This window comes from Limulus polyphemus, unplaced genomic scaffold (genome assembly GCF_000517525.1).
Source record: "Limulus polyphemus unplaced genomic scaffold, Limulus_polyphemus-2.1.2 Scaffold5420, whole genome shotgun sequence".
Taxonomy (NCBI): domain Eukaryota; kingdom Metazoa; phylum Arthropoda; class Merostomata; order Xiphosura; family Limulidae; genus Limulus; species Limulus polyphemus.
Window position 1 is genome coordinate 38,388 of NW_013671030.1, and position 21,128 is coordinate 59,515.

The 21,128-nt window shown below is 32.8% G+C and overlaps 1 protein-coding gene across 1 annotated transcript in view; it reads right to left on the reverse strand.

Annotated features, from left to right (window-relative positions):
• Positions 1-20,548, reverse strand: part of LOC106472557 (cleavage stimulation factor subunit 3-like) — a 57,164-nt gene extending 36,616 nt beyond the window's left edge. Inside the window, exons 1-3 of the mRNA XM_022401115.1 lie at positions 20,464-20,548; positions 15,939-16,049; positions 13,629-13,724 (exon numbers count right to left, since the gene is read on the reverse strand). Of these exons, the coding sequence (XP_022256823.1) occupies positions 13,629-13,724; positions 15,939-16,049; positions 20,464-20,469 (213 nt within the window). The 5' untranslated portion in view covers positions 20,470-20,548. The remainder of the gene's footprint in view (positions 1-13,628; positions 13,725-15,938; positions 16,050-20,463) is intronic.
• Between the last annotated feature and the right edge of the window lie 580 nt (positions 20,549-21,128).

The window sequence follows — 21,128 nt, forward strand, 5'->3', positions numbered from 1 at the left end:
CTGAATGTGTGTTCACAAAGTGATAAGAATATGGTTTTGAACGAACTGCGCATGTGTACTTTAGAACTAAATAAGTCGAGAAAGCCCATTTAATGTAATGTTATTTTTTTAGGAAATTACACGGGGGTTAAGTGCTTTTTCAGTGAAATACTTTGTAAATAAAAAAACTAAAGTTTAAATCGAAGCTACTCGTCACGTGACGACAACATTGTGCTAGTGTACCATACGTGTTGCACTGAATAGTTTGACTAAGCAAATACAGCGTTTCATTAAGAAATTTGCGAGAAAAGTTCCGGACAGAGAAACACAAGCGTATTAGTTCAAAGTGTCCATCGTTATCAACGCATGCGTAATGTCGACCAACAAGTCACTAACATAAAACAGAATTAGTAGTTTATCACCCAGCCTGTTCCCACCTAAATAGTTCTTGTTCCTGTAATTGACGATATAAACAGTGTCTCGACCACTATTATGCCTGTCGTATCACAGGAGGCCCGATAAGCCCTGGTGTTGTGCGAAAGGCCTCGTCGGCCTTTACGTTCACTCATGAGTTCTACGAATGCAATTCCGAGTGTTTACACACTTAAACCAGAATGGTCATACGACTCCTTTTTAAAAAAAAATATCAATTGTTGGTGTTTGAGATTTGGTTTAGTTAAGCACAAAGTTACACAATGAGCTATTTGTGATCCGCCCATCATAGGTATCTAAATCCAATTTTCAGCATCGTAGAATAGAATAGTACAACCACCATCTTAGTCATCTCACAATGGTTTGGTCTGTTATGAATTTCGCGCAAAGCTACAAGAGGGCTATCTGCGCTAGCCGTCCCTAATTTAGCAGTGTAAGACTAGAGGGAAGACAGCTAGTCATCACCACCCACCGCCAACTCTTGGGCTACTCTTTTACCAACGAATAGTGGGATTGACCGTCACATTATAACGCCCCCACGGCTGAAAGGGCGAGCATGTTTGGTGTGACGGGGATTCGAACCCGCGACCCGCAGATTGCGAGTCCACATCTCACAATGATTGTTGTTGTTGTTAAGCGCAAAGTTATACAATCGGCTATCCGTGCTCTACCCGTCGCAGGTATCGAAAACCCGATTTTCAGCGTAGTAAGCCTGCAGACTTACCGCTGAGCCACTGGAGGAGGAGGAGGAGGCAGGTATTCGAGATAACAGAATGGTACAATCACTATTTTAAAGATACATCTCACGGTGTAACAATATTAGTATAAATATTACATAAAATTGTAACATTCTTCAAAATAATTTCATTTTGCCTAAATGTATATAAAAACGAAACATTCCAATAATTCCGTTTATTACGTACGTGATAACGATGCGAAACCGCGGGAAAACAAGTACAAGCCTTCTCCTCGTATCCTGTTGGTAATATTAAGTATTTGTGTTGCTTAATATAGATTTGATAGCCATAGTCTGCTTAACTCTGAAATTAAAACTCGTCTTTTTCTTTCTTTCTTACATTGAACCGATTCGTCAAAAATCTACATTTTTTTTTCTATCTTGTAATTATGACCTAAAAAGGAAGGTTAAAAGAAAAGTGGATTACACAGTCAGTGGAAGCTTAGAAGGGCAGTGGAAATTCAACCCTAGCGACAGTAGTATCCACCGTCGCAATGACCTTGTCCACTCTTTCAGTCGAATGGCGAAATTAACTGTCACTTTTATAATAGGTCCAAAGCTGAAAATGTAGAGCGTGTTTAGTAACATTACATCTCGAACCCTAGACCCTCCGATCATAGTAGGATATACGTTAATCACTAGGTCACGGCCGGCCCAGTTCAAGGAAAGCAATAAAAGTTGTGAACTCCCTTGCATCTTTTGTTATTCATAATTTGTGACTTTATCGTAAATACAATCAAATTATCAGTTTAATCAACACATACACACACACATAAGATAGGTGTTTATAAAACGGATTAACTCAAGGTACCTTATGTTATGCCGGATATAATTAAACCCTGTTTTACACACATAAGATAGGTGTTTATAAAACGGATTATCAAGTAACGATTAACTCAAGGTACCTTATGTTATGCCGGATATAATTAAACCCTGTTTTACACACATAAGATAGGTGTTTATAAAACGGATTATCAAGTAACGATTAACTCAAGGTACCTTATGTTATGCCGGATATAATTAAACCCTGTTTTACACACATAAGATAGGTGTTTATAAAACGGATTAACTCAAGGTACCTTATGTTATGCCGGATATAATTAAACCCCGTTTTATCATAAGATATCTATGGGTGGGATATTGAAAACAAAACTGTGATTTGAATGTCATCCCATACTTTTCATCAAGTAACGCGAGGCTTAGTAAAAACATACTTCCAAGTCGTTCAGCTGCAAAACTTCACAGAATCGGTCAAAACTTATCAGTTCATATCTTGAAGAAAAAAAAAAGACTGCATACCTAGTGTTCAACGAGATCTCAGCGTGAATCTTGGACCTTACGATACGCAGCCCAGCACGCTAATAGGTAAGCCCGACCAGAATCGAGCCAATCTTCAAGCTGCAGCTGTAATACGGTATGGTGTTCTACCTCTGTGAATATACGTATCTGAATCAGGTGTGGCCTAGTGATAAAGATGTACCTGGAGGTGAGATTCTGTAAATCAGTAACTGCAGGACAGACACCCGCCTTGATCGCTCTACCCCCTTAGAGAGTAAATCAATTAAACACGTACAACTGTAAAGTTACATACGAGTTATAAGGTTAAAAAACCGCGGTTTCTACTGGCAGACCATGTCGTTAACATCCATAAAGTTAGACGTGCTTTAATAATTTTTCTGGTAATAAAATGGTGGTTGCGTGGGCAAAGAAATCACAAAATACATCAGATAAAAACAAACAAACACGGTAGAACATTTGCCAAATACAAATAAGTTTACTAACACATACGGTAAAACATTCGCTATCTGTGCCGTGCCCACCAAGGGTGTCGAAGCCCGGGTTTTAGCGTTATAAACCTTCAGGCTTACCGCTGAGCCACTGGGGGGGGGGGGGTGTCAAGTGAGGAGAATTTGTTTGTTTGAAGTTAAGCACAAGGCTAGCTACACGTTGGGCTATCTGTGCTCTTCTCACCACGGGTATAGAAACCCGGTTTCAAGCGCTTTAGGTCCGCAGACATGCCGCTGTGCCACTAGGGGGCGAGTGACAGGGTGTAGGAACAAAGTAGAAAACGTTGTTTTCGAAGTCGTCAATAAACTTACTTTACTTTGACGAGTGATCCACGATGTTCGATTGTCTTTTAAGAAACGTCAGGTTGTAATATCGTGCTAACTTAAACAACGTAGCTCTCGGTCGACTACCCTACAAAAGTAATGTTTTAAAAGATTTTGCTCTAGGTTTACACAATTTTAATACTAAAACTTTAGTAAAAACTATTTTAGGCTGTCTTGCCCTAAGTTGTTTACCACTGTTTTTAAACCGTTCCCTACCGGTGGGGTTCACATATTACATCATAATAAACAATGGCACGTTTACTCCTGTTACAATATTTCATGTAAAGAATTGACCGAAACTGTTCGTTTTCCCACATAGGAGACTCGAACAATAATCAACAGAATAATTATATTTCGTTTTTTCATGTGGTATTAGGGCCCCTGTGACAAGAGAAAATCACAGAGCCACAAGCAAGTTGTTGAAAAAAGTAATTTAGAAAAAAAAAGTGTTTAAAACGCTGATGAGATCTAATCGGTAATTCGTGGGTGACAATGGGCTATTTGTGTCGTGCCTACCACGGATATCGAAACCCTGACAGGTTTGTATCAATAACAAAGATACTAAGCCTGTCTATAGCCGTCCCTAATTTTTAATTGTTGACCCGAAGGAATGTAGTCACTTGGCAACACCCCACTTCCCACGTTAAGGGATTGACTGTCACTCTTATAACGCACTCACAGCTTAAAGCGAAGGAGATATTTTGTGGTATCGTACGGATTCGAACTCGGATTGCCAGGTCCGACATCGAGAGCTCTATCACATGACCAACCTGGTTTGATAAAACGGACTTGAGTTTAATTGGTTAAAAAAAACAAAAAAACATCTATGAATGGTCGATACGAGAATGACCTTACGGACTTTCAAGGTCAACTGAGAACATTGAAGAGGTACACACATTTTCGCTCGTGAATTATCACAACAATGTTCTTCAGTTTCATTTTTTTCTGTATTATTGAAATGTTAATCTACATAGATGTGATGGTCTGTAATTCTGTCGTGATGGAAAAGAACACCACAGATCACCATCAGTTTAAATGCCAAGGATAAGGCCTAGCAGACTTGGTCGTTTTTCTCTATCTAGTCGAAAGTTCGAATGGCAAATATTTTCATTTTAAAATCTTCAAAACATTATCTTATAAACAATTTTTCGTTGAATCTAATACTAAACAGTCATGGCATTAAGAAATATTACCGATATTGTACTGTGGCACTTAATAAGGATATACCTTTAAAGACGTATTCTTTTTTTTTTTTACTAAGAATTAGAACTACCTAATGCATCTCCATAGTTACTATGTTTCGGTTTCCATACAATAAATGAGAACTACAACTACCTAATGGAGTTCCTTCGTAAGACGTTTGGTTTCCATTCTTAGGCCTACGTTCTTTCTGAGATATTTACAAATTAAGCCTGCAATAAGAAGAATTACTACAACCTAACAAGGCTCCTTTGTTTCAACATTTGGTTTCCATTCTTAGGCCTACGTTCTTTCAGAGGCATTTATCAATTAAGCCTACAATAAGAAGTACTACAACCTAACAAGGCTCCTTGTTTCGACATTTGATTTCAGTGCTTAGGCCTACGTTCTTTCTGAGATATTTACAAATTAAGCCTACAATAAGAAGAATTACTACAACCTAACAAGGCTCCTTTGTTTCAACATTTGGTTTCAGCGCTTAGGCCTACGTTCTTTCAGAGGCATTTATCAATTAAGCCTACAATAAGGAGAATTACCATCAACCTAACAAGGCTCCTTCGTTTCGACATTTGATTTCAGTGCTTAGGCCTACGTTCTTTCCGAGGCATTTACAAATTAAGCCTGCAATAAAGAGAACCTAATATGGCTTCGTCATTACGTTTCCATACTTAGGACTATACTCTTCCCAAATGTATTTAGAATAAGACTAAACGGAGACGTACATAGTAAAATTAACTCCAGATATATATAACGTAACTTCCCTAAAAGTCTACTTATGTTCTTAATAATGCTATCTGACACCTGTAAAGTGTTTGAATAAGGCACATGTACTTTGAAAAGGAACAGTTGAAACCATTCAATTTCTTGGCAAAGTTTTTTTTTTTTTAATATTATATTTCACTTTTAACTATGAAGTTTACAGTAAAGTAGGGGGCGTTGTCAGTCCAATTGGAACTGTTGATTAGTTTATAAATACGTTATTCGGTAGAATAAACTAATATTTTCTTTACCCTGATGTATTTCTCTGTGGTGGTGGTGGTGGGTGCCGTCTCTAGTTCTTAAACCACGATTAGAATATGGGGGGGGGGGGCGCTAAGTCTTGGAAACAGAATGTTCAGAGAATTTGGAATTAGAATCATAGTGGGTAAGATTATATCAGATTCACTGGATATTTTGGCCTAGAAATAACTCTACATCCCTTCGAAGGATGTGCTGTATCGTTTCGCAAGGCTGTTCGAGATGTGTTCATATATTCTCTCATAACACACAGACTCAATGATAAAAAAAGGCAAAGAATTTTTTTTTTTAATTTACAAAGCACTTTAATAGTTCTTTTATAAAACATGAGTACAATTAATAAGCAATCAGTATACAACATTTTCCAAAAAAAAAACAACACAGGTTACATGTAATATTTTCTAGCACTGGAAAAATCTTTAAACACCTTTTACAGCATTCATAACTAAGAAATAAATATATTCTCAGAAATATTTTTAATTTAACCATTTGTTTTTACAAGATTCTGAAGTTGAATGGTATTCTGAACAAAGTCACTAGGCAGCGCTATATGTTCGTGATAATACATGTAATATTGTAATTAATATTTCACAGCACAATAACACAAATCTGTTTTATCAAAATCTAAATCATCAGCGTAACACCTCATAATTTTCGTCAAACGTTTTCAAAAAAGGATGTGTTAATGTAAAAACATTTGAGCACTTGTTATGGCAGCGAAACTAAAGCATATATATATATGTCAAACAATACGAGCTGTGTGTGATTTACTAATTTCCAAAGAAATTAGAGATGCAGTTAGCTAACTATGGTTAGGCTTAGCAAGGCTATTTCAGACATCATGTAATTTTAAGACTTATAAAGAATCAAGATCTTCAGTTAGGCTACTACGATTAAGCCTATCTCAGTCATAACGTGGTTTGAGATTTCCGAAGAAACACAAGTGCAGTTAGCCTACTACAATTAAACTTAGCCGGGCTATCTCAATCATATCGTGGTTTAAGACTTCCGAAGAAATATAATTGCAATTGGCCTACTAAGATTAGGCCTAGCTCGACTATCTGTCATCACGTGGTTTTAAGATTTCCAAAGAAAGTAGACGTGCAATTGGCCTACTATAACTAGGCCTAGCGCGGCTATCTCAGTCACCACGTGATGTTAATTTCTGAAGAAACTATACGTGCATTTGGGCTACTACAATTAGGCCTAGCAGGGTCATCTCAGTTACCATAGCAATAACAAGCAAATCATTGATATCAAAAAGTATCTTCCTACGTGCACTCCACTAGCCCTAACACGTTTTTTGATTCGTCATTGTCAACAATGTGTTAACATGTTTAAATTTTTCCTTAGACGACTGTAGTATGAACAAGTGTAATATTTACTAATTATTTCAGTTCTACAGCATAACCTAAAACTAAAATTATTCAGTTACAAAAGTCACTTCAAAATATAATCTTGCTTATCAAAATAATTACATGTATATCGAGAAGTGTTTGAAAGATTACATATACTCTCGTCTGCGACTTTAGCCTTTTCCAAAAACGATTTTCACGTCAATAAAATCCATTACTTCTTGTTTATACATATATTAAATAATTCTCGCATAATTTACAAAAACTTACAAGTCTTCAAAGCATAACAACATATATATATATATATACACACACACGTCTTTCCAACACAAATACAAATCACAATTTATCGGAGGCAAGACAATCTCAGTGGTTAGTTCAAATATAGTACATGATGTTTAAGGTGAACTACTACATAAGTTCAGTGGTATGTTAGTTCAAATATAGTACATATTTAAGGGGAACTACAATATAAGTTCAGTGGTATGTTAGTTCAAATATAGTACATATTTAAGGGGAACTACAACAGATAGCCAAAGGCACACTACTTTCAACTTCACTACCGAGTGACTAGAAAATGGAAAAACCACATGCTACTATATCATTATTCGAATCAGTTTATTTTCTGTTAGTGTATTAACAAATCAAGGACCGACAGTAATCAAATGTAATTACAACAGTTAATAATCAGTACTGAAGTTGACACACGGCATAAAACAATTTAAACAGAAGATGATGGAAATATGAGCTTAAAAATACAGATATTTTAAAATAATGTGATTTCATTCTCAATGTATATATATATTCTACAAATTTTGGGATAACAGAAACAATAACTTAGTACTTATATCGTTATTTAGTAATATGAATATATTTTACAGTTACAATATTTGAATTTGATACCAGTATACTCAATGAACACTAATATATATATATATATATACATACAAGTGTGCAAAATTCATGAGATCATCTCTAAACAAAAGCACACCTTTAAAAAGTTGAGTGATTCAATTTAAAATTCACTCCTTTTTACGATATAGTTGTCACGAGATAGAAAAGTCTTATTACTGGTACGTAGGATCACTTGTTTAACGTTATGATCTTTAATGGTGATAGATGTCAAAACAATTGAACCAAAAGGCCTAATATTTATGAAAAAAGAAAATCAATCGAGAGATTAGATACTTTTATATGTTTCTCTTATTACCTCTTTTCGAGTTCAAACGAAATGTTTAAAAACAGCATTTCACATATTCTTACCAAAATCCATTTATCAGCTGTGCTGGACTATAATACGTTTTTGAGACAGTAAGAAGTAATTGAACCAACGAATCTGAAATGGTCTTTTTTTTTTTACACACAAATACACCTGATTTTAAATTCTCAACTAAAGTTTTTGTGATTTGTTTATTTTAGCACAAAGCCGTATATAATGGGCTATCTGAACCCCAGATTGTAGTGTTATCTGTCTCGTCCACTGTAGGACATAGGGATATGGAAAATAAGAATTCCAACAGTGTATTTAAATTTTTCTTATCAATACCTGGATGATTTGTCTTTACTTGTCAAAGTAACTTACATTTATACATGTACTTAAAAATTAAATAACACTAAATGACGCCAATTTATTCTTTTCACAGTTCTTCAGCACAAGGAGCTGTTCACAACAGTGTAACTTTTCTCTGAACACATTTCTAACCAAATTTACAATTTGGATTATGAAGAAAAAATAAAATAAAATAGGCATATTGGTTACAATTGTCTATCAACTTTTGGTGTTAACACTAATGTGCCCTAACCCAAAACTGCATGCAAATAAAATACGAATAGACTTTTGGCTGACCATCATGGTCCAGTCAAGCTGGTATTGAATGAAATAGTTTGGGCAATGACATGCAGCTGACAAAAAGAACTGACTTGAATTCTTATTTTTTACATACTTCTGATTTGAGATTCATGACCTATTTAAAAGGAAAGTGACAAATAAAATTCATGATGCTTCAATGTAGTTTAACTTACCTCTCCATATCATCTAATCCTTTTCCCTGGTTAAAACCAAACTTGGATAGAGAGAGAGTAAGTCTTAACATCAAAGACTACCAAATTTAATCTTTCTAGTCGTGCAAAAGAAATGTACCTTTTATCTTGTAGCTCAACAAAAGTTGTTCTAAACCTTACTTTGCTGTGATGTGTAAATTTATTAATTTCATCTTTCTTTCAGCCAAACGCTATTTTGCATGTTTTCATTAGGCCAGTGCTGTACGACTGTGAGAAAATAATTAATTACTGTACATCTGGCGTGGCCAGAGGGTAAAGGAAGAGGAGGAATATTACAATGACGTCTAACAAAATTATCAATTACTGTGCATCTGATGTGGTCCAGAGTGAAAGGTGTAAAATAATGTCTGTAATCCAACTATATCAGAGGATCTTTTAACACTCATTGGCTTACTTATTCACAACTTCTGTAACATACAGAACTGTGAACAAACAAATCCAACACATGGTGATCAGTCCAATAAACAATGGAAGTAAAGATCCCATAAAGTACTAAACTGTACAGACCACTACTGGTTACAAGTTAATGAAACGGAACCGTCACGCTTAGCCTATTACAAAGAAATAAAATTTATGGAAGACCCAATAATTAACTTGTTGTTTTAATATAGTATCTTGATTTTTATTTTCATGGTCAAGTGGTAATATATGTCTGTTGCTAATTTTGAATACTTGTAATTAAAGACTGGCATTTCAGCAATTCTTTTAATGTGAAGATCAATGCAGTAATTTAAAGTAAGGCTTACATAATTTATCTTCAATATATCAAATTTAAACCTGAAACATTCACAGTACTGTAAATGTTGATTAGTTGTTGTTTTTTTATATACCCCATCCAAAAACAAACACATAAAACACCAATCATAATAGATTATAAATGTTTATTGAAAACTGTGATAAACCACTTTTAATGTTTTCAATGGGTTTAGTACTATATATATTGCTTAAGTATTGTTAATTCATTATGAAATTCTAAATTATACACGAAATGTTTCTTTGTTACTTTTTCTTTCACTTCTGTGTTCCTGGATTTAACCCTGAAGTCTTAACTGTATCATGTCATTCGGCTTGGCAGAATAAGATTGCAACACGAGGTAGAAACGTGCTTATTTCAAACACTTATTATCAGAAGTTTTTATAACCTTTACTACAGGAACATAACATGAGCTTGACTTTTAATACTTATAAATATGTGTTGGGTCTTTTCCAGTGCGACAAGTTGAGAAAAAGTTATGCGCAGACACAATTCATAGCTTCTTCAACCCGCTACACGAAATAAAACATGACTTCCTAATGCTACATAATGTACATCCGGAAAACATATTTTTCACTCATGCAGTGTATAAAATTTAGACATATGTTTAAACAGCTGAGATAGCGTCGACTGTGAACGTTAATAACTTAGAAAATTCACAGAATATGTTTAATAATGTGTAACATACTATCTTATGTACCTTAGAACTGATCTACAGTGTCCATAAAATGAGTTTACTGAAAGTAAATGATCTGTGAATTATGTCTGCATGCATAAAAACTCTTGCAAGAAATTTATTTTCTGTGGGTCTTGTGTAAAAAAAAAACAATTTTACAAAAAACTGTGAATTATTATACCACTCCCCACACACACACACCCCCAGACAATGACTTTCCTCGTGTTTACATACGCATCATTTACGTACCCCCTCCCCCTAAATGAAAATGCTAAAAATATTTTTTAATTCACAATGGTTCAAATCTTTGTTTTTATTTTTCTTGTAAAAGTTGCTTTTAGCTAAATGGACGTACAGACGTGGGCAAGCGATATACGTTAAAAAAAAAACAATAGAAAGTACAACTAATAAATGCATATCAAGAGTAAAAACAAATTTTTCTCGAGACAGTGAAAAAAAAAAGGTAAGATAAATGCTGAATAGACTAATTAACATAGGAAAAAAATAAAATAACGTACTGTATCCTTACCCAAGAAAGGAGAGTTACACAGTTTGAATATGATTTTGAAAAATACAACAAAACCCTTTTTCTAAAACTATACTTTACGAAGCAGTATATTACAATACCTTTAACGTAGCAAGCAGCCTTACCCTAAGTTAGAATATCTCATGCTCTTCATGGTTTATAATGTTCACAATTAATATAATAGCTTACTTATGCAACTAATGTATTTGTTGTTATTATCTCTTGTGAAAATTATTCGGTATGAAGGGGGGGTGGGGAATAATGTTGAGTTGGGGGGTGCCACTACATGAAGTTTGGAACCGCTGCCTTAAAATGTCTAGACGGTAGATCACTTTAAACAGATTTGTGAAGACGGGAACAATTTTTGTGAAATATGAATTGGAACCACACACACCACATTCACTATCTATATAATAATAATTGCTTTGTTTTAATAACCCAGACATTCCACTTTAAAACCACCCTAAATACAAGTCGCTTGACATCCACGTTTTCTTTTTTAAATCCCGAAACATTATCCTTGACACAGATAGAGTGAACAAACTGCATGCTTGAAAGTTCCTTAGTTTTCTTTTCCATTTATTTATTTATGCTTCTCACAAGTACAAAAACAATCACACACACACCTGTCTTCCCAAGGAGATAAAGACATCCAAACTACGTGTTATAAGATGTACAAGTCTGTTCATGTATCGTAGCTATAAGAACAAGATCGGCTCGAAAAATATTATTGAAAAGATTCCAGCACGCTGCTCTGAAAGCACCCTTTCTTCTTGCATATATTTTTCTAATTAAACGGCCTAATTGACGTGTTGAGTTTTGTTAAATATTATTCAAATAAACTTCTCAAAAACTGTAAAGTAAGTACTGGGCTGCTAAGGATACCAACCACAAGGTTCTACCTCCGTAGATTTAAGTCTATCACAGACTTAGTGCAGCATTTTCACACACATAAAAATTATCTGTACCAGTAAAAAAAAATCTATGATTAATGATAAAAGATATGTCTTTTATTCAAGGACTGGATTTATAATGCTCCCCATTTCAACCAGAAATACTTAAAAAGGTTTTTGTTGTACAAAACTTGAAGATAGCTTTTATACATCATTTTCCAGACAGTTCTGCCATGATTAGCATCCGTCAAAAAGCTTCAGCAGATAGTTCTTTTGCAACATCTCAACCAACAACTGGTCCAGTTATCAACGCTACTTTCAAGTTTTGAACAACTCGACTTTCAAGATCTACGTATCTACACGAGCCGATGTTTCCATTTATCAACGTTATATTTTAAGATCTGTGTAAGAACTCTGCTAACGGATGTTTTCGTATATATAAAAGCTATCTTCAACCAGAAATGTTTCGCATCTCTCCAAAATAACCAAAATAACTCTAAATAAAATACTTAAACGACAGCATAATGCCACTTGGAATCATATTTATTTGCACAACGTTTGGGAAGAGTGCTCTGGAAAAACAAAAACAATTTAAAGATTTATAAAATTCCAACTGTGTTAGCATTAATGCTAATCTTATTTCTCCTAAATCTTATAAACTTTAATGTAGCAGTAGTATATTTTTTTATTTATTATGTCACTGTTTTAATGTTTTTGGCTCAATTGTTAGATATTATTTCTAATTTTCATTCAAACCCGTATTCTGATATTAATAGTACGGTTATATTACATGAAACACGCGATCTTTTAGTTCATTCTACTCTCTCTCGATGTTTTAACACACCTGAGGATGTGTACTCAGCCCAAAATTTTATGCAAATAAGTACATTTACGAATGGTATTCATACCGAGTTTCGTTATTTCATTTCCTACCAAAGCACTTACTAAAATGTATTAACTGTGTTCCTTTAGAATAATTAAATAACTACAGTAAGTTTTAATGACAACTTATAGGTACCTTTATTGAGCTTTAATTAAGATGCATTAATGAATCAAGTATTTCTAAACACATCATAGGTATCACACACCCACTAGTTGGGTCGAGTTTACCCCCACTGTACCTTTGTGGATCGTGCACGAGCGGTGTTGTCTTTTAAAATATATACGATTACGGATACAATGTTGTCAGTATAGTGCTTTTCAATAATTTCATATAAAATTCAACAAACATCCAAAAAAAATTCATAATTTTATCAAGTAAATCTTTTTTTTAAAACCAGAATGACCACTTACTCGATTATAAACACATCCAAGCAGTTTTACACTTCAATGATTATACTAATCACTAGCTCAAAGTGTAGATCCTACAAGTGTGAGTATTTGGTGCAGAATGTAAATTGTAACTCGTATTGGGTAAGAAAAAAAATACATCAGCACACAGAAAAAGAAGAGACACAAGACCAAAGTAAATCAGGCCACACAACTATCAGACAGAATACATTTCTAGACAAAATAAATGGTTTATTGCAAAGTGGGTCAAATGATCACCTTGCTAAAGTCTACTAAATGAAATACCTCTGAATGATGTATATACTGACTTGAAAGTTAATTTACATCTAAATATATCTTATACATATTACTTAAGTTTTTTGATTTCTACAAAAACTATGTCACAAAAAAAAGGTACACAGAAACTTGTGCATCAAGTGAACGTTTTTCTGAAGTATTTCTTTTATACAAAAATTCTCTTAAAAAGTAGCTAATTTTTTTAACTCTGGGTACATTTAACATTTAGAAGTGATCTAATAGTTTCCTTAAAATGAGAAAGAAGATAAAATCCTACCAGTACTGACTGACAAACTAAATGTCTAAAATAATGATACGAAACCTCATTTTCAATGTACAGCTTCCAGTAACGCCCAGCATTGGGGAATTGAGACACCAACTTCTCGTATAACTCACGAGCCTCTTCAATCTTCTTGTTCTATAAAATTTACACAAAGTTAACTTCCCTTTCTCCAAAAAGTACTTCCAGGTCTTTAGGTTTAAATCAAAACAATACGTATAAATACAACATTAGAGAAAGTACTTGGTGACAATCAGATATCAGTTGCTGTCATCATTGGTAGTCTATACAATAACCTGAGTTAAGTTTTTATCCTACTTTCAGCTATTAACCTGCTGTCATCTTCAGTCCTAAGAAGGATTATCTTCTGTGTTGGTAGTGGCCAGAATTTGATCTTCAGTCTTCTTAATGATAAACTGCCCCATTACTCATTCACTAACACTACCAACATAGAAAATAGTCCTTCTTGGGATATTCCGTGAAGAGGGTGACGGATTAGTAGCCAAAACATGGGATAAAAAAGTTATGAATTAATAATTAATTAGGTTACCACATAGGCTACTTAACTGTGGTAACAATTAGAGGAAATTATTACCAAAATCAGCCTCAGAATATACTTTTTTTTTAGATATAATAAACAATTATCACTAAATATTTAAATTTTTATAAATGTAACATTTCTATATACTCAAAGTAAATATTAATTAATTTCAGTTTTGTCCAAATAGTTATGGGAAAATTAAAACGTGTTAACAGAGCTGCAAGTAAATGTATTTTTTCTTTCTTGGCAGGACATACGTCAGACTACCATTTTGATTGGACATAATCTGGAATTTGGTCACTTATACCAATTTTTAATATTCAAGGTAAAAATACTTTTTTTTTAATTTCTTAGCTTTTCCCCTATATGAAAATCATTACTGAAAGTTGAAAAGAAGAATGTCAGTAAAGATTTAAGAGAAAACGACAATTTTACCCGATTCAACACTTTTAACAAAAAAAAATATTTTACAATCAAAATTTTTGTCATTTTGTAGTACTTATTTAATGTAATTTGCAAAGAAAAATAAAAAATAGTTCCAACTTTAGACTTCTGCGCAGTTCTGTTGAATCGCCTGTAAATGTCTATTATTTTCTTGTTCATCCCAAAGTATAGGTTTATAATTAAAAATTATCACCTCTTGAGAATGTAACTATGGAGATATTGTTTCTCATGTTATTTTCTTCTCTTTTATAATGTCATAGCAAACAGGTCTGAACCCTTACTAATGAAGCAAAAAATAACTACAGACGTAATTTATGTAAGACTGAAAAGAACATATTATAAACTATTTACTTCAGTGTAAAGAAAATAAAGTGGCTTTGAGTGGTAATTTCTGATAAGTATAACAAAACAAGCTAATGGAGAATTTAGAAGACTAAAGACCAAATCAAAGATACGGGAATAGTTTCTTTATTCACAGACAGTACCAATAAGATACTCAAAGTACTTAATCAAGAATAGCTTTGGGAAGGAACTTTTTTCCCCAAACAGAAAGATAATCTGCTTGAACAGACGTAACGCCCAAGGAAAATTATGACTTGGCCAGACATACTTGAAATTTCTTCTAAAATTTCCAATGTCTGAATGTTGTTTACAGCCCTATTTTAACAAATAATCTGGTTGCTAAACAATACTTATGTTTAATTTCATTCCCCTATAATAAAACTGTCGCATGCTTATTGAGCTGGGTAATTAGCTTAATTACCTACGAGCATCAATTGAGGCAACTGGTGTCAAGAAACGTAACCAATTAATCGAAAATTATGATTAATAATCACGAAATTAAACTAACCCGAACAAAACTGTTTAAAGTTATTAATATTTTCGATTATTCCAACTATCCTACAGTCATGCGAGAATAACTGATTAGTAAGCCCAACAATTAATTGATTAGCAAATTCCACTAAGCACTCTGTTCTAAGGCCACTATGCGAAAGCATCACAACTTAGGCTTAACTTTCTCTAAAGTGATCAGTTTAGAAACAACGTAATGTCAACAATAATAAAAAAATTCAGCAAGCACAAGTATCAAAGCTAAAAGGATTTATAATTTCTTAAAATTTGGATTAAAAATTTAAACAGCAATTCCTTGAAATATAGCTACATAGTTTGATTTACTTAAAAAGAAAAAAAGATCCAGTTAAAAAACACAAGTTAAAACATACACATTCCAATTAAGAAAAATTAGATGTATCAGATGAGGCTTACTCCAGCAAAGTATTGGAGGAAATAAATGAGATATAATTCAATGTTCTTAAAAGCACAACAACATTTTTTAATTCTCCCAGTATCTGGAAATCTTTCTATACCTGAACATCTCGAATAAGAACACTCCATGCATCGACATCGTATTGATTGTCTTCCAAATGTTTTTCTGCCTTTTTCACTCGGTCAGGAATGTAACCATGGTGAGAAGTGTCCTACAGAAACAAAATGAGCTATCTAAGTTATGGATAAATATCATACTTATTGAAGAATCCAAGTAAAAAAAAAAAAAACAATCTTCGCACCTGGTCTGGTAATGAAACTGACTCAATATTTTCACAAACAAATCTATAATAAAAATACTTCATTCAAAAATCTGATCTTTTATGTACAAAAGACTTGTACTCTTTACTAAAAGTCTACCAAATTTTGTAAAGATACACTTCCCGCATTAAAAGTTATAGTATAAGTACTCAAATTGTGTATATTATACTGGGCCCATCTGATCTTTTATGTACAAAAGACTTGTACTCTTTACTAAAAGTCTACCAAATTTTGTAAAGATACACTTCCCGCATTAAAAGTTATAGTATAAGTACTCAAATTGTGTATATTATACTGGGCCCATCGCGAAAGGGTTAAGACAATATTTATCACAAGTAAAAGAATTTCCCAAACTCTCTGAAAAAACTCAGAATGAAATGAAAATGTCACACTGATTTGACACCAATATCAAATTACCTTGTATTTAATATTAAAAGATTAGGCATAGAACAACTTGAAGTAAAGGGTATTTAAAAGAAAATATCTTCTGTACAATATTCAACGAAATAATACATATTTGCAGGTCAAACAGTTTTATTCAAAAAATAATGATTCTGACTGAACATTCAAGGTTTTGCAAGTTTAAAAAATATCTAAAAAATTATCAAGTTGACTCAATAAATTTCTGTTAAACGAATAAAGAATTCTAGTCCATCCAAAAACTAAGAGAATCAAATTCAATTTTTGCCAGTGTTATTTGTTTTAACAAACACATCAGTTCAGATTCTTCTCGGCTTGTAATGTTTTGCTAATTACCACACCATAATTATTCTATAACCCACAGTTCTTTAACCCACTTACATATTTTGAAAAATTAACAATGATCTTAATTTAAACTACTCTTGATCTCAAGATGTTTTTCTCAAACCATCTATCCACTCTGCAAATGTAAAACCCCAAAACATCAAATTAAAATATTTATCCTTCCCAGACTCAGAGAACCGTTAGTTGCTACAATAACTCACTGACGTAAAATATTAACTGCATCGTAATAATCACCCTCTGTTTATTGTGATAAAGCATATAGACTGGTGGATCTATTATAAACTATCACATGTTGTAGCCTAATAAGAACCTGCATTCAAACAAAAGGATAAGGGAGATAAGAAAACTGTTCTATTAACCACTGTATGAAAATGTACAAATAACAATTGGTTATTACAGAATATACATACCACTAACATGACACCACCATAAAACAACAAACCCATATAGCATGAGAATTATAAAAATAATAAAAATTCAGAAGCATTTTTTAAAATGTGATATCTTTCCCACGAGAAAAACACGTGAACACTGAAAATACTCTTAAGATTTGTGAGATACTGTGAAATTTCAAATAATGACAGAGCTTTCTATTCCTTGTATCATTTAGTAAAACCCTGCCACATTACTTTTACTTTTGTTATGAAACCATAATTAATTAAAATATGCCACAAAATATTTGTTCATACAGTTATATAACATTATATTAACAAAAGTTTACGGACAACACAGCTATTAGTGGCTATTCGATGTATCTAAATTAATAAAAATATGTGTTTTAACCCTAACCTGTATCCAAATACAATGAAGGTAATATACTGAAGAAATGAAAGTGTTAGCAGTACCGAAGATAGGGCTGGGACAACTACTCTCGATTTAACTAGTTTGAAGATTGTTCATTTACAGTAGTTTAAAACTAAGAAAAACTACTAATTCAACAATATATTATGACACTCTGGACAGTGAGAGCTGTTGGAAGGACCACTCCTCATTCGGCATACTGTAGTACGCTATACTGAATTTGATGATCACAAATGAATTTAAAAAAAAATATATTCAGAATCTATCTTATCAATTGGGTTTTGAGAAATGTTCACATAATATTATGATATTTCACTAGTAAAAAAGTAGCTTCTCAACAGTAATCAATATTACTTCTGATCAGAACAAGCTACCTACATAGATCAAAACTAAATTAACCCACTAAGGAGTATAACTAAAGTACTTTTTTAAGCATTTTTTTTTATAAAGACTAAGAATCTATTTTTTTCATCAGATGGGTACCCTCGTTATTATATATACTTCTGGCCGTAAATTCTATAATATCCCACAAGGTTTGGCTAACTCAGAATATGGTAGTCGTCAATTTAAAATTTACAATGCAATTTTTTCTGAGTTACTTAGAATCATGTAAAGCTCACAGAAACAAATGTTTCGGCAAGAGTGTACTTACCAAAAAACGTTCATCAAATATCAGAAATCTAAGTCTTTACAGAATTACTTGGACTCTATGGGATGTTATTATCTATTAGAAATTCATACATTGTACCAATCTTACCTGTGATGCTTAATTAAGTCATAAATATTACCTTATAATGAGAAGCACACACACCTTTTTTAAACAAAATATTCACTGAAACTTCCCAACTACTAGACCACTTTTAAGTTATCATGACGACTTGAAACCTTAAAGACGTTAAGTCCTGTATTATCCCATTGTTCAGCAGAGTACTGAACATCTTAATTTATGTTTTTCCTATATTTTGCCAGAAGAATTGTTTAAAAGTTTATTATTAGCAGTGACCTGCAAAAAAGTAGAGGTCAAATTGGTATCTTTATTGCAACAGTATTTTAAATATAGGATTTCTAAAATAATACAAAAGAATTCAAATCGCAGACACCAAAATCTACAAGTCCACTTGTCTTAGTCCTAACATTAGCTAAGTCTTTACTAAGTACGGCCTACGTTCGATAAGGAGATAAATTAACACCGAAACTTGTGTACGTTTTGTGCTTTAGTTCAGTTAGGGCTAAACCATACCATACATAATACGATCAATAATAAATAAACTTATAATTTTATTATACGGCCTAACGTTACACCTTTTTTTAAAACTTTGATACGTTGTTGTACAAAATTAGTAAAGTATATTTACATCCACTGAAATGAAGTGTACAACATTTTCAGAACATACAAAAACTGAGTATCATTATGCTGGATCAGAAAGAATTAGGTTATGCCATAAACAGTGAAGACAAGTTGTAAGTTACATAAAATGAAAAAAAGAACAACAATATGACAATTTTGCTCATTGAGTCAACCCAGGTTCTATAAAAAAGAAAGTAAATTAAATATCAAACCGATGCCTGCTTAGTATTCCCATCAATGTAACCAATGGTCAACTTAATTATTTTATTACCGAACCTCGATGTTTAATTTGCATCATAGCTAAAACATGGCATCTGTTTACTGTCCAGGTAAAATCACAATAATATGCTTGCATGTGCTGTATAACTTGTTTCAACAGAATTTTATGAGCATCAAATGTTGGCACATAAATCATCAATCAATAGATTTTGTCAACAAAAAAAAAAATAATTGCAAAATACAATTTTGGCAAAGCCCAGAGTGGCCCTTCCTATTTAAATCAACTTTCTCTAGGTTTATTATTATTTAGTTAAAAATGACAATCACATTTGAAAGGTAACAAAAAAATCAGCTAGTTTTATTACTCGTGAAGTTATATCTAACATCTATTTAAATTTAACACAACTTATTCTAAGGCCTTAAGATTCATGCATTTACATATTGGTTTATAATTACAAATTCATAAATTGCTCATTAAGTTTCACTCAATTCTCATATGTAGTTTCGCAAGTCTTGAAAACACAAAAACATGAAAATGCATACTTTTGGTTTTTTGAAAGTTGATGTACTATGTTAAAATAATCAAATAGTATACAATTAAAATCATAACATTAACAAAACCAATGGTTTTACTTTTGGAAGTATATAAATGAAAGGCCAACAAGTCAACATCTATCACATATTTACAACACATTATTAATATAAAAAGAAAAAAAACGATACTCGTAATTTGGCGTTTAACTTAAACTTTAAGTTTTTAATACACGCTAATAATTATCACAGAAAAAATAAGCACCCGCTGTCACAAACACAACATAATTAAAACATAAAAATAAGTTGACTGTTAATCTTCTGTCTTAGTGTCAGCCACACAAACGAACAAAATAAACACGTGCCAAATATGGCGTCTCTTAACCGGTATCGTAATTGCAACGCTAAGCCTAACTCTACTTTTCGAATATCAGTTAACGTAAGATGCATTGTTCAATGTAGTGTTCCTGCTATGTTAGGGTTACGTACCGTTATCAAAAAGAATCTTTTGTTCGATAATTAAGCATAGGCTAGCTAAATTGCATTCACGTACCAATTAATTTATTGAAAAATAAATTAATAACCGAAAGGAATTTTCACAAAGTGAATTAAAAAAAATAGACACTTATTTTACAATTTACCTCCATCACAGTCACTTCTGCATAAAAGATTTTCTAAGACGCAGTTTGAAGTGTGCAACCAGCAGAGGTCGTACCATTATCAAAGTTACTTGCTGTATAGACAAATAGATATAGATTAATAGCTAACATGCCGTCAAATTAAAATAAAACTCGGTTTATCTTATGATGTGTTTATTAAAATTAATTTATCTAAAATACTCCATTCAAAACTTAGTAGTGTTGATAAAAATATATTATTCACAGAAATTTTTTTATTGTAAAGCACAAAGTTGCTGCACAATAGGATATCTATACTGTAACCACCTCAGGAATCCAACTCCGAATTTTAGCGTTATACGATTTCAAGCAGAATCGCCATTTAGGTAGAGCAAGAGGAGTTAGTTGCCCCCTTGCTTAATATTATTTGTTTACTTGTTTCTTGGTGTGTCAGCGGCAACTGTATGGATTTACAAAGCTAAAATTCGGGTTAAATTCTACTCAGTGAACAGAACGCGGATAGTCTATTATGTAGCTTTATACTAAAACCAACAAACAAAGAATATGTTTATTTTGGGGACAATACGGATATGTGAAATGTATAGTTCTGAGTTACTTGAATAAGTATTAAATAACTAGCTCAAGTACCCGTCCCTTGGACGGAAGTTATGTAAATTCATGATGAATGA